The sequence below is a fragment of the Aptenodytes forsteri genome, unplaced genomic scaffold (genome assembly GCF_000699145.1).
Source record: "Aptenodytes forsteri isolate BGI_AS27 unplaced genomic scaffold, ASM69914v1 Scaffold53, whole genome shotgun sequence".
Taxonomy (NCBI): Eukaryota; Metazoa; Chordata; class Aves; order Sphenisciformes; family Spheniscidae; genus Aptenodytes; species Aptenodytes forsteri.
The window spans coordinates 12,002,629-12,016,386 of record NW_008795909.1 but is presented as its reverse complement, the minus strand read 5'-3'; the positions used below and the strand labels follow the sequence as shown (position 1 = coordinate 12,016,386).

General features: G+C 45.1%; 1 protein-coding gene across 2 annotated transcripts in view; it reads left to right on the top strand.

The window, feature by feature from the left end:
* Nucleotides 1-13,545, top strand: part of FLNB (filamin B) — a 73,380-nt gene extending 59,835 nt beyond the window's left edge. For both annotated transcript variants that reach the window (XM_009284459.2, XM_009284458.2), the window contains 13 exons: nucleotides 434-607; nucleotides 761-919; nucleotides 1,298-1,501; nucleotides 2,364-2,516; nucleotides 2,837-2,959; nucleotides 3,539-3,805; nucleotides 4,262-4,399; nucleotides 4,490-4,605; nucleotides 6,452-6,584; nucleotides 7,695-7,871; nucleotides 10,341-10,559; nucleotides 11,499-11,702; nucleotides 12,412-13,545. In XM_009284459.2, coding sequence (XP_009282734.2) covers nucleotides 434-607; nucleotides 761-919; nucleotides 1,298-1,501; nucleotides 2,364-2,516; nucleotides 2,837-2,959; nucleotides 3,539-3,805; nucleotides 4,262-4,399; nucleotides 4,490-4,605; nucleotides 6,452-6,584; nucleotides 7,695-7,871; nucleotides 10,341-10,559; nucleotides 11,499-11,702; nucleotides 12,412-12,599 — 2,255 coding nt within the window. In that variant the 3' untranslated portion in view covers nucleotides 12,600-13,545. The remainder of the gene's footprint in view (nucleotides 1-433; nucleotides 608-760; nucleotides 920-1,297; nucleotides 1,502-2,363; nucleotides 2,517-2,836; nucleotides 2,960-3,538; nucleotides 3,806-4,261; nucleotides 4,400-4,489; nucleotides 4,606-6,451; nucleotides 6,585-7,694; nucleotides 7,872-10,340; nucleotides 10,560-11,498; nucleotides 11,703-12,411) is intronic.
* The last annotated feature ends 213 nt before the right edge of the window (nucleotides 13,546-13,758 follow it).

Sequence of the window (13,758 nt, the reverse complement as noted above, 5' to 3'; positions counted from 1 at the left end):
GGCATTAATTTGCATTCATCCGTCCAGCTGTGAATCTCTGGTGTGATACAGATGACTTGTGCAAATATCAAGTGAAATGGATTTCATCAAGCTGTAACTTACATAAAAACTGTCCTTATTACTTCTTCCTGAGAGCAGTAGATGTACCCTGTGGTACAGGGTGCAAATGATTCATTTAATTAAAAATGAACTGAAGGCAGCTTAGATCTCGTGGATGATGACTGGATGTGGAATCACTGTTAGGTAAATCCAACAGACTGAACAGAGTCGTGGTCTTGGTGGATTGGCCTGAGCTCTTTTTGCTGGTGTCCTTTGAAAACATGCATCTAAGCTGCATTTTCAGTACCAAGTACTGGATCTTCCTCTTTGGACCAAGTCTTTGGTCTTGGTGTGCACGAAGACTTACAGAAGTGCTGTTCTCCTTGTTTCCTAGGTGGGCTGGACTTGGCTATTGAAGGACCTTCAAAAGCAGAGATCAGCTGCATTGATAACAAAGACGGGACGTGCACAGTCACGTACCTGCCTACTCTACCTGGGAACTACAGCATCCTGGTCAAGTACAATGACAAGCACATCCCGGGCAGTCCGTTCACGGCCAAGATCACAGGTATAAAGTTTAGACTTCTGGAAACACTTCATAATGAAAATTAACCTCTGATAGCATGGGGGACCTGGTTTGTGGCCGGAACATGAAGTCCTCTGACTTGTTCTGCGCTTAACCTTGTAATATTTTCTGTCTCGTTTCTCTTTATGTATTCAGATGATAACAGAAGACGGTCCCAGGTTAAGCTTGGTTCTGCCGCTGACTTTTTGTTGGACATCAATGAGACTGATCTCAGTCTCCTAACAGCCAGCATTAAAGCCCCATCAGGTCGTGATGAGCCTTGTCTTCTGAAGAGGCTACCCAATAACCACATTGGTAAGCTCTGACAGTCTTGATCTGAGAGAGTAGTATAGTAGCCTCTATTCCAGTTTGCTTTGCTATGTAAAACGACTGACTTCTCTGCTCCTTCCTAGGAGAGCATTGTCAAACCAAGTGGTTGATATTGTTTGGTACAGTTGGCCAAAGACAGAAGAGTATGAAGAATTACTCCTTGTGTTAGCTTGCATGTGATGTGCCAGGTTGTGATTGAAGTGCTTTTTGTCAGCATATGTGAATGCCTGTGTGGCCCATTTGAGAGGAACACTTCAACACGTGTAAAGAGAGTGCTCTTTCAGTATTTCATTTCTTGGTGTGATTAAGGCATTTAAATCAAGTATAACATGAGTAAGTTTGTCACATTTCTCTGCTTTGTAGGCATCTCATTCATTCCACGGGAAGTAGGAGAACATCTGGTTAGCATCAAGAAAAACGGGAGCCATGTACCAAACAGCCCTGTAACAATTATGGTGGTCCAATCTGAGATAGGAGATGCCAGACGAGCAAGAGTTTTTGGACGTGGCTTGGTAGAAGGACGAACCTTTGAAATGTGTGACTTCATTGTAGACACAAGAGATGCAGGTTAGTTCCATCACAAAGGGACTGTAGATGCTGAGGCTTTGTAGGCATCTCATTCATTCCACGGGAAGTAGGAGAACATCTGGTTAGCATCAAGAAAAACGGGAGCCATGTACCAAACAGCCCTGTAACAATTATGGTGGTCCAATCTGAGATAGGAGATGCCAGACGAGCAAGAGTTTTTGGACGTGGCTTGGTAGAAGGACGAACCTTTGAAATGTGTGACTTCATTGTAGACACAAGAGATGCAGGTTAGTTCCATCACAAAGGGACTGTGAGATGCTGTGAGACATGCATCCTCTCTAAATGAGCATTGTCTCCCTCAGTGTGCAACCACCAGGTCACAAGCCGCAAAGCAGCGGATGCAAATAATGTATTAAGCATGCACGGTCATTATTGTCAGTTATTAACTACAGACAATGCTATTAACTTCTAAAATGCTTTGCATTGTCTTGGCTGATGTCTTCTGTTACAGCCAACAGGGACTGTCACTGAGGCGCTGATGAAGCTTTTCCTTTGTTTGATGGTTCTGATTCTAGTATTGTTGTGTACAGCAAGAAGGAAATGAGGACGATATTTCCCTCTTGGTTTAATGTGGAGCCTTGGCCACAGTCTTTGAAGCTAACTTTTCAACATTAATGAAATAAAAGGGATATGGTCAGAGCATTTTAGGAGCTGAATGCATGCTGTGCCTTGAATATCTGACTGATTAGGACTACAAAAACGTCATTAAGGCATCATGCAACTCCTATGTGCCCATTATGATACAAACCTACCAACTAGCTACTGCTATGGGTTTGGACTATTTTATGTCAATTTTATAATAGCACTATTGAAATCTGAGGCTAACTTAGCTGTATTGTAGGTTATGGTGGGATTTCACTGGCAGTTGAAGGACCCAGCAAGGTAGATATCCAAACTGAGGACCTAGAAGATGGAACTTGCAAAGTGTCCTATTTTCCAACTGTACCTGGCGTGTACATTGTGTCCACTAAATTTGCAGATGAACATATTCCAGGTAAGCAGAAGTGTTGGGCAACTTTTTGGTTAGTACAACAAAAGTCTTACCCAGCCAGTGCACTGGAACTGCGGGTGGGCTGTGTGATCTGGCTCGGACTGTAAGTCCCAAAGATTCAAGGAGGTCCTACCAGTACCCGCCACAAGCAGCAAGCATCCAAAACTGTTCTGGTTACATGGGTGTATTCCACTTGGACCTGACTGTTAGCTGGCTTTAAAACCTCCCCTATGATCCACTACAAGTCAGAGGAAGCTTTCACTCCTCCCCTCGATGCAGTGTGTTATGAGCAGAGGAGGAATGACTTGCTGTGGTACTTACAGGCAGCCCATTTACTGTGAAGATAAGTGGTGAAGGAAGAGTTAAGGAGAGCATCACACGAACAAGACGGGCTCCCTCTGTTGCAACAGTAGGAAGCATATGTGATCTGAACCTAAAAATTCCAGGTAAGTAACGTCCTTATCCCCATAACTATAACTTGCACTTGTATAGCATGGACATACCTGAAGCAGTGGAAATAGGAACTTCAGTGTTGTTAAGTCATCCTCATATTAAGATAGTTTAGGGAAGAAACACTGGTAGTGTGGTCTCTTTGAACAGTTAAAAATAAGCACAACCATGATCGACATATGGAGAAATAAATACCAGGGAAGCCTTAATCTATTCTGTGTACAGCAGGCTGGAGAATGGGCTGCACAGCTCACCCTGGCTCCAGGGTTTTAAGATCATGTTGGCTGTTAAGTGTTTGTACTGCTCTCTGGCAAATGTGAATCACGTAGGCCAGTCTTAGCTGGCTGCACTTATCCAGCCTCTTCATCTGCCTCCATAGCACCTGGTAAGCTGCAACTGGCCAGGCTTGCTGCTCGGTAGCATGCATCTAGCTGAGCATACAAACTAGCACCTACATGCCTCTTCTGTCATTTGTACTGTGTAATCACTTGAGCTCAGGTCCTGCTTCCAAAAACAAAATACCAAAACCCTTTGTCATTTTCTAATCTGCATTTTTTTTATTCTCTTCTTGTTAGAAATTGATTGTGGGGATATGACAGCCCAGGTAACTAGTCCCTCTGGAAGAAACTTTGATGCCGAAATCGTAGAAGCTGACAAAAACACCTATTGCGTCCGTTTTGTGCCCCAAGAAATGGGGGTCCACACTGTGGATGTCAAATACAGAGGGCAGCCGGTGCCAGGCAGCCCCTTCCAGTTCACTGTGGGGCCGCTGGGCGAGGGAGGAGCCCATAAAGTGAGAGCTGGAGGCCCAGGGCTGGAGCGTGGAGAGACAGGTGTCCCAGGTGAGTCCTCTGCTCTCGCTAGGCTCCAGTGCCCGCCGTGCACAGGTCTGCAGTGCAGTGCTTTGGTTTCTGTTGGCCTCTCCTCTGAGAGCTTGAGCAGAGGTTGGTGTAACACCATAGGGTCACCCCAAGCCAGGGGTGGTCAGTGGAGAAACATGGAGAAATAATACTGCTGCGTCATGCAGATGGAGAAGTCTGGAAATCTGCATTTTGGAAACTGACTGCTCTCACAGGATGAGCTTGAGATTGTAAGGTGTGTTATAGAGGGCTGATAGGCTAATTCAAGGCTAATAGGAACCTCTTGGAGAAACTGCAAAGTGTTACCACCCAGGATGATGGGACGAGGTACCATTCCTCATACACATAAGTATGGGATGCTGCATGGTCTGCTAGGAAGAAGCTGCAACCCAGCAGCAGCAAACTTACTCTTGTGTATGCTCTTGTGTGCTTCAACAGCCGAGTTCAGTATATGGACACGGGAAGCTGGAGCTGGAGGTCTGTCTATTGCTGTAGAAGGCCCAAGTAAAGCAGAAATCGCCTTTGAGGACCATAAAGATGGATCTTGTGGTGTATCATACATAGTTCAAGAGCCAGGTACGTACCAAAACCAAACCACACTGAAATAACACTGAATGCTACTTTCAAAGAAACTAAGGGCACTCACGGCTTCTTTTCTCCCTGCAGGCAACTATGAGGTGTCCATAAAGTTCAATGACGAGCACATTCCTGAAAGCCCCTACCTGGTTCCCGTCATCGCCCCCTCTGATGATGCTCGCAGGCTCACTGTCACTAGCCTTCAGGTGAGACATAAGGGAACATCTCCACAACTTGCCACACTGACTGGTTTCGTCCTTGTTCTCCAAGACCAAAATGGTTGTCCTTTCTTCTTAGGAATAGCCTTGCCTTGGTGCTTGTTTTCAAGCTCAGCTTGCAGCCAGAAAGAGGTTTTTGGCAGCTGGCCCCTTGGTAACTTGGGCTGGTAGAGCTGACCCAGCTCTGGCTAGCCAGATTTTGAAGGCAGAAGGCTCAACTGAGTGTATTCCAGGTGCTAACACTTGGGAATTAAGAATAAGAGGCTCTAGAAATAGCACTGGAGGAGCTAAAACTTGCCTTCTACCCCATTAGCTAGGGGAAGGCCAAGGAGAACTGAAACATGAAAGTGAACCACCAGTGATCGTGCTGGTACCGAGTTGCTCGGTTGGCATGTGGAGTGAAGAGCTGTGTTTCCACGGGTGAGGCAGCGTAGGGCTGCGTGGTTGGGACATTGCTGCAGCCTTGCTGGAGCATTCACGTGGGCAGATGGAGGGGGCCCTGCTGTGAGGTCAGAGCACAGATTTGCTCTGACTGATGTCACAAAACCACACAGTTGTAGCTCAGATGATTCATGAACAGTAGTGAATCACAGCTTTGTAGTTGGTCTGGGCTCATCTGTTAACCTCACCATACCGTTTTTGTTTGTGTGTGGTTACGTGCATTAAAATACAAGTAACATTTAAGGCCTGACTTAAACCTCCTAAGCCAGAAACTTGGATGTGAGACTGAGAATCTGTGTCTAAATATACTGTACCTCAGTCATCGAGTTGCGATAAGCAATTAGTACTTCAGTTGAGGATTTTTTCATTATGTCTCAGCTGTGGTCCCCAGGAGTTTGCCTGGGCTGCATGACTCCTCCGCACCTTGGCTGTGTAAATGAATCATGACAGCCTGATCTGATAGTAATCTCTTCTAACCAGGAGTTACAAGGGCGTTAATTAGTCGCTGTGGTATTGATGTTTCTCTTGTGTTTCATTTAAAGACTCTTTGACAGGAATACTCGCTTCAATTAAGTCCTGGAGAGGCAGATAAAGCTGAGTATTTGGTAGCGGAGCGCATTGTGCAGCATCAGCCTCCACTAAACCCGCATCAGGGACTTGCGTTATACATTGTACCTCAGTTCTACTCAGTTGCATTTATTTCCCTCTTCAGGATTTATTTGAAAATAAAATCAGGTAAAGTATGTTCAGCATAAAACATTACTGCTGGATAGCTGCATGGGCTGCTCTGGTTGAGGACCGTTGCAGCACCGATGCTGAGCTGCCTTGCCTTCCACTGATGGCCTGACAGCACGGCAACATCTGGTTTCGTGTTTTAAATTACTTTCTCATGTTAAGCTGTCTTGTGGTGGTATTCTAAATGCAGCCTCTTGTGGCAAATATAAACATGCATATTACTCTTTCAGACAACTGGATTATTGGAGGCTTTTCCCCTGAATGAATCTGGAATGAATGAATGGGCTGAAAATGGAGCTATAGCTTAAACATCCTTTAAATCAAGTGCCTGAATACTGGGGGCTGACCTCAGTGATAGTGGGTGACTAGTCTCGTAAACCTGTCTCTGCCTGATTTGGCAGAGTCGTCTGGCTTCCAAAAACGGTCTGTTACCATGGGAAAAATCAGCCTAGCCAATATGGGTTACTCCTAAATCAGACACCCCCTAAGCGGGAGAGAGCTTCTGATTTGAGAGTTAGCGCAAGTCACAACTTTACACCTTTTGTTGAAATCTAAAACAAAAAAAATACTGTGCTGAAGTGGTTATTTCCCTGCCACAAATCTTACGCTGTCTGAAATGAGAAGTTTAAATTTGATAACCTGACTGTTGCATTCTCAGGAGTCTGGATTAAAAGTTAATCAGCCGGCATCCTTTGCTATAAGGCTGAATGGGGCAAAGGGCAAGATCGATGCTAAAGTCCACAGCCCCTCCGGAGCTGTAGAAGAGTGCCATGTGTCTGAGCTGGAGCCAGGTAAGCACAGCTGTACATTGGTCAAAACAAACTGGGTGACCTCCAAAACATACTCGCTGCCCCACAGCGAGGGGGTTTAGTAGCTTTGGCTTGTGAACAGTGTACCCAAGGGACAAGCACCTTGCTTGGAGAATGACTTCTTGGTGTCGAGTTGTTCGGTCAGGGTTATGTCCATGCTTTTCCTAGGTAGCTCATGAAATGACTGAGCCCTAACTTGTCTAAGGTACAGATATTTAAGTCTTGGCTTGCCAGTGAAGGTACAGTGATATTAGTCACATATAAATGAAATATGATGTGATTGTTGAATTTAGCTTTGCCAGTGAAGGTACAGTGATATTAGTCATAAATGAAATATGATGTGATTTTTGAATTTAGCCAGGGAAGAAGTTTATTTTTTAAAGCTATGCTTCCATCTTTGACTAATAGTTTATTTTTAACTTGCACTCACTCCTTCATACGAAATGTCAAGGAAGCTGAATATAAGCAAACACTACAGAAAGCTCAACACCTGTTTCAGCAATGAGCTTTTCTTTTTCACTTGAAGTCTGAATGAGTTACGGTCTGTATATGGACAGACAGCAGCTGTCTGGCTGGGGAAGATCAGTCCCCCCTCTGGGTTAACACGCAATCAAAAAATGTTAAATATCAGCAAATTGCTAAATGACTTTATTAAATAAAGGTGTGGTGTCTGTGGTGTCAGAGCAGTACGCTCAGTCTGCTGGTACAATTTGGCTTGCTCTTACCAGCTGCTTTTCTTCTCTGTGCTGCTCCCTCGACCGCTGACAGGTTGGGCTGTGATTAAGCTGTCATGTTTAGTGCATGTGTGAGGCAAATAACCCTAAAACTCACCCTGCAGGCTAGATGACGGCTGAGATCAGATCTTAGTAGACAAGGTGAAAATGCAACCTGTGACACCTCCTGTGATAAATACAGCATTTTCCTACTTAAATATGAGCTTAGCAGCCTGTGTAGCTGAGTTTGCTTAAGCTGGGACCAAAATATGTCAAAATGTTACAGAAGCCTTGCTTAGGTTGCTAACCAGTCCTTTGCTGGGTTTAATTGCTGTTTCATTATCTCTGATACATCAGAAAAGCCACTTCTGTCTTGCAGATAAGTATGCCGTTCGGTTCATCCCCCATGAAAATGGCATCCACTCAATTGACGTGAAGTTCAACGGAAGCCATGTCGTGGGCAGCCCTTTCAAAGTGCGTGTTGGAGAGCCTGGGCAGGCGGGCAATCCCGCGCTCGTCACGGCGTACGGATCCGGCCTGGAGAGCGGTACCACGGGTAACCTTTCTTTTACAGCTCTGATACAGACTTGTTTGCACTTTGGCTTTCTGAGAGAGACAGAAGCTGTTCCTAGACATATTTTCACATGACTTTCCCTGCTAAGGCAGCTGAACTAACCCACATTCTCTGCCGACTTGGGCGCAGGCTAATTTTGCTTTCTCGCATGCTCCTCAAGTCTTATAACCATCAATTAGCGAGTCTGCAGGCTATACTGAGCCTTAATGAACTTAAAACCTCTGTAAACCAGCAACTGCAGCATGAGTTCACTTGAACTGGTTAGCAGCTGGGGTACGACTCTGCCAGTTAGCTTAGCTCCATGTCGGTGGCCCCTCAGAGCTCCCGAGACGCTCTGGTTCCCTTCCACATGTGAACACGATGTCTGCAAAGGCCAGAGGCTTCTGTGAATGCAGATACTGAGTTGGCTGTCCAGTTGAAGGAGTCTTGTTTAACTTGTGTACCCCTATTAATTAAATGGGTACAAGGGTGTACCCAGTTACCTTTCTTCAGTGCTTGCACCTCTAAGAAATTTCAAGTTACATGTAATATGATGTGTAAACTCTAGGAAGTACGGTGGATTGTTCTGTTTGCAGTGTGCTATACATGCTTCAGATGCAGTGCAAATGCTGAATCTGACACCTAGTTATCTGCTGTGGCTGCCCCATCTGATAGTTCTCAACTCAAGAATGTAGGGTTTACAGTTTTTTTATTTATATGATTTATGGCCTTAGTAAGAAAGTATGAAAACATTCCAGGATATGCACTCCGATTTATTTAATTGTGTGCTTTCTTGGGCCACACACACAGGTGAATAGCAGAGTAAAACTCTGATCCACACACAGGTGAATAGCAGAGTAAAACTGATTTTTTTTTTTCTTTTGATATGCAAAGTGATAGCTAGTTCCCCTTATCCTATCTACTGCTGTCTTTTGTGGATTCCACTTCGTACCTTTTTTTCTCCCTGGAAAAAAAAACCTGCAGTTACTCAGTCAAAGCTTCTGTTGTTCTGGAGAAACCAAGCAGTTGGTTTTGGAAACACGCGAATATACTATGTAAAATAAAGATATTATAGCCTGTGCTGCTTTAATAGGTGGAAACAAAAGCACTCATTAATACTAGCCACTGATGCATCAGGGACAGGGGAATTTTTCTCCATCTATAAAGGTGCTTGGGGTTGTTTTTAATCTAAATAGACTGTTTAACTTCAGCAAAGTTACTCTGTGCCCCCTTGTTGAATCCTGGCTGCTGCCAAAAGCTCAGTGCCTTGGGAGCTGCTGAGCAGCGTTTCCGAACAATGATCTTAGTGTAGAGGTTTCAATAGCTGGTGGCTGAGCACCTGAAACGTCCCCCCAGGAGGGGCGCGCGTCTGCAGCCTCCAACAATGCGAGCCTTCATTTGGGGCACAGGGAAAAAGCAGTGACTTTGGAGCAAGAAGTCTTCAGTGAGAAGCTGTGAAGCTTGCTGGCTTTGGAAATTAATTTTCCTCTGGTTGAGGGGTGCATATTGCAAGCTGACCGCCTTACCTCCCAGGCAGGCGGTGCCAGTGAGATTTACTGCTTAAAGTACTGGAAGATGGTACAATCCTCTGTGGGAGCCAGGTTCTTCCAGCCTTGCGACACAGCAGCCTCTTGTGTGGAGAGGCTAGAAACTTCTCCCTAGTTTACCACCATGCTTGCATGCTTCAGTCGCAGCTGTAGTAAACTTTCCCATAACCATCCTGGTTTTGACTGAGCTCGAGCACTTTATTCCTCCTCAGCAGTGTCTGATACAACAGCCCAAAGATCATAAACATTTGAAGCCAGAGTTTGAGAGTAAATTCTTTGGGGGCTGAAAGCCGTGCTTAATTTCTTGCGTTGCTGGCATTGTGTCATTGGCTTAGTATTAGCAGCAATAATTCAGCCGTGTTAACCAGATGCTGTAATTAAACAAGCTTTTGTTTCCACAAACTGCTTGGAGTGCTGTTGCCGAGCAGTTCAAACACCCGTCTCCTCCAGGAGATCTCCTGCTTTCTTGTGGGCTCTTTGCTGCTGATTTATAGTCCAGGCAGCAAGATGGCTCCGAGCTTTCCCGAGCTGAGCCATGCAGGAGGCTGTGTCGGCACAGGCTCCAATGCCCTGTAGAAAGGCTCTTGTTCTAAGAGTTTTCTCTCTAGGCCAGTCTTTTGATGCCAAAATCCTTCTATTTTGGTCCTAAAGGGCTCTCATAACCCCTTTTCCCGCCTGCCTCGCAGTCACACAGTGTGAGCAGAGGAGGGAGCCGGGATGCTGGTGGGGAGACCGCCGGGGTGCAGAGCCCCTGGTTGGGGCTGGCCCATGCAAGAATGCTGGGGGGAGGCACACTGTCCCTCCTTGCCTGCAGCCTTGTGCAGCCTCATCTTGCACTGAATTACCTGTTCCTCTTTAATAACAGGCTGCTTTTATAACATCGGGTGTGAGGAAGAGTGTGTCTTACTGTGCTACATCTTTCTAGGATTGCAGTCGGAGTTTTTCATTAACACGACCAAGGCTGGTCCAGGTACCCTCTCTGTTACAATTGAAGGGCCATCAAAGGTGAAAATGGACTGCCAGGAAACTCCAGAAGGTTACAAAGTCATGTACACACCCATGGCTCCAGGAAACTATTTAATTGGAGTTAAATATGGTGGACCTAACCACATAGTGGGCAGCCCCTTCAAGGCAAAGGTTACAGGTAAAAAGCTAACCAGTATTTACTGTGTGCCTGAAGTAATTTGTGTCATTCAGCAAATATATCCCTCTGAGATAGTGCGGCATTCAAAGTTTAGATGCCCAAAAATACAGGAGGCGAAACATTTTTCCCCATCACCTCCAAAGCCTAGATGAGGGATCTCAGGAGAGGCTACAGGAGCATTAGTCATGGAGCTTGCCAGTTTGACTCAGTGGAGGGCTGTAAAGCAGCTTCACAGGGGAATATTAAATCCTGACCTAGCATTAGGGTGCTGCACTGGCAGTGGGGAAAAATGACTTCCCCTCCGAAGCCTGAAACCTTGGACGCCTGTAGCATAAGTGATGCCCCTCTTGGTCTCATTTTGGTGCAGGTGTCACCTAACCAAAGGTCAGTAATGTCTGGGAGGCTTTCAGATGATGCAAGGAAGGCTGGTTTAGGAAGCTCGCTCTTTCTTCAGTGCTGGGTTTAAGCACAGCCTGGAGTTCATCTCTACTGCTGCCCCTGAGCTAGTGAACCCTCTCCTGGTGCCTGTGGCGCGGTGGTGTTCTTGGGAGCGGACGGCAGAGACTGCGCTCCCCCGGGCTAGGACTTGCTCTGCTTTCAAAATGGGTTGTTGCAAAATTGCACCTGCTTTTCTGCCAACTCGAGTCATTTTTGGCATTTGGTGATTGGAGCACAATTAACTCTTCTTGAGCGGCCAGCTTTGCTTAATGAATCCTGAAGTTTGTGTGGTCCTTTAACCACTCAAGGGCTCTGGGATGGGATTGTTGCCAGTGTTGCTGGAAGATGTCAGCTTAAAAACCCAAGTAGGAAATTGCTCCTCTCCGAAAATGCATTTTGGATGCAGAATGCATGCTAGTCATTAGGAGGGTTTCGAAACCTCCTTGTAAATGCCTTTCAGACTGGGTGAATCTGAATGTCAGAAGTCTTTTCTGTTTCCAGGACAGCGACTGGTTAGCCCAGGCAGCGCCAACGAAACTTCTTCCATCCTGGTAGAGTCGGTGACAAGGTCGTCAACTGAAACTTGCTATAGCGCCATTCCCAAATCCACCTCAGATGCTAGCAAAGTGGTTTCCCGGGGAGCAGGACTCTCAAAGGCTTTTGTTGGTCAGAAAAGCTCCTTCTCTGTGGACTGCAGCAAAGCAGGTATGGGTACAGGAACCAGCTGGATGTCGGGGTGGTTTAGCTGGACATTTTTGCCCTAAACCAACTTGCAAAGTTAAAATTCAGAGCTTGAGGTAATGATCTGGTTCCAAAGAAAAACTAAATGCTACATGGTGCTCACCAAATCAATCCTAATATAGAGACTGTAAAGATGCCAGTTCCTCTCCAAATGGCTTTTTCTAAGCCAGGTGCACCTGAAGGAAACCACAGGGTTATGGCAGGAGAACAAACAGGTTGCTCAACTTAAGCAACCCTCGTGGTGCATTGTAGCCTGTAATGCAAGGTGTTCCCATAAGCCTTGAGCGCTGATCATCATCATCTGGGAGCTTTGTGGTGGGTGGATTACAGGCCAGCAATGTTCACTGGTCTCTAGTAACTTCTAACGAGGTACTTGAAAAGCAATGCCTGCTCGCTTTCACAAGCAGTGTTAATGTCTCCTGTGCTCCAGTTAGGTAGTGGTAGCCTGTCAGGTCTGGCAAAATGCACAAATAAACCCTTGCCTCTGTGAGGCTGAAGGTTTGGGTTTTTTTAAATAAAATTCCCTCTTTATACCAAATTAGTGGGCCATACCTTAGACTGCCACTCTGTGAATTAAAATAAAATCCTTGTGTTATGGAGCTAATATATTATGGTACAACCATGCTTGTTTGTTTAAGCTTAGGAATGCTAACAGTCTGTTGTTTTGCTGCAGGTTCAAATATGTTGTTAGTTGGTGTCCATGGACCTACAATACCATGCGAAGAGGTGTCCATCAAGCATTTGGGCAGCCATCAGTACAATGTAATGTATGTCGTCAAGGAAAGGGGTGACTATATTCTGGCAGTGAAATGGGGTGACGAGCACATCCCCGGGAGTCCTTTCCATGTCACTGTTCCTTAAACTTGTCCAGTGTCTGAGTCGATCTTTGTGTTTGCAATTCAGATGTAGAGTTATACTGGGTGCAGTCCTGTTGCAAAATGCAGTATCTAGATACACACGGCTCACATTTCAATACAGTCAGAAGTAAACTCTGTAACTTTATTTTTCACAAGCATTTCACTTCTATCCTACTTACCAACCTAATGTCAATCTATTTAATGTCCTCCTCAAATTGTACCTTTGCAGTACTGTCCGAGTCACTGTTAATGTTTGGAGAATCATGTGGATAACTAGACACTAATTTCCCTTGTGGATGTTAAAGACTTTAGATGTTAATTGAAAACTGGAATTTGTCTTTGTAATTGGGTATCTTAACTACTGATTTTATTTGACTGGAGACTTTACGTTTTAGTTATGGAATATGACTTGGGCTGTCCCCAGTTCAAATTCTTTTCTGTAAAGAAATGAGGTAAAACTGGTACTATAATAGGTGCCTTTGTATACTTGATCAATTTTAACGCTTAACATTATAAAAAGCTACTAGAAGTGGCTTTACCACTCAAATTTAAAATGTTTCTGAAAATGCTTTGCTAATGGTTTACAATTAGGAAAAGTTTATCTTTTATATAGCAAACCAAAAGCAGACTGAAAATGACTTCCTGGAAGCTTTCAGCCTTTCTATGCTAATGCTTTGTAAATCTAGACAGGTAGCTTTTTGGCCATGATGCTAGCAATGTGTTTTTTAATTAGCTTGGGATTCTGGTGAGATTTCTGTAACTTTACAGGTAACTCCCCACACTCTTTTTGATTTATTTTAAGAACAACCCCCGGTTTGGCTGGGTTAAACAAAGCCCCTAAACTTGCTGAGCCAGGCATAGCTCTCACCTGCGTGACCCAAAATTGATGCAGGTCAGAGCACAGTGGTGCATTGGGAAGATGATCAGCAGTTTCCCTGGAGGCTGTGGGCCAGGAGTCGGGTATGAGGCGGGAGGGAGGGCGGGTGTGCAAATTTACCAATAATAGCAATACCAATCAACAAACCTATCTTTGGTGCAAGTTGTTTTATTATGTCTCGGTCCAAGGACATGCCTGAAGCATGCTCATCTCTCCTGAAATCCCCTTTGTGCTGCAAAAGGCGTTCCTGCTGAGGGTTAGGGAGTGAAAACTTCCATGATAACTT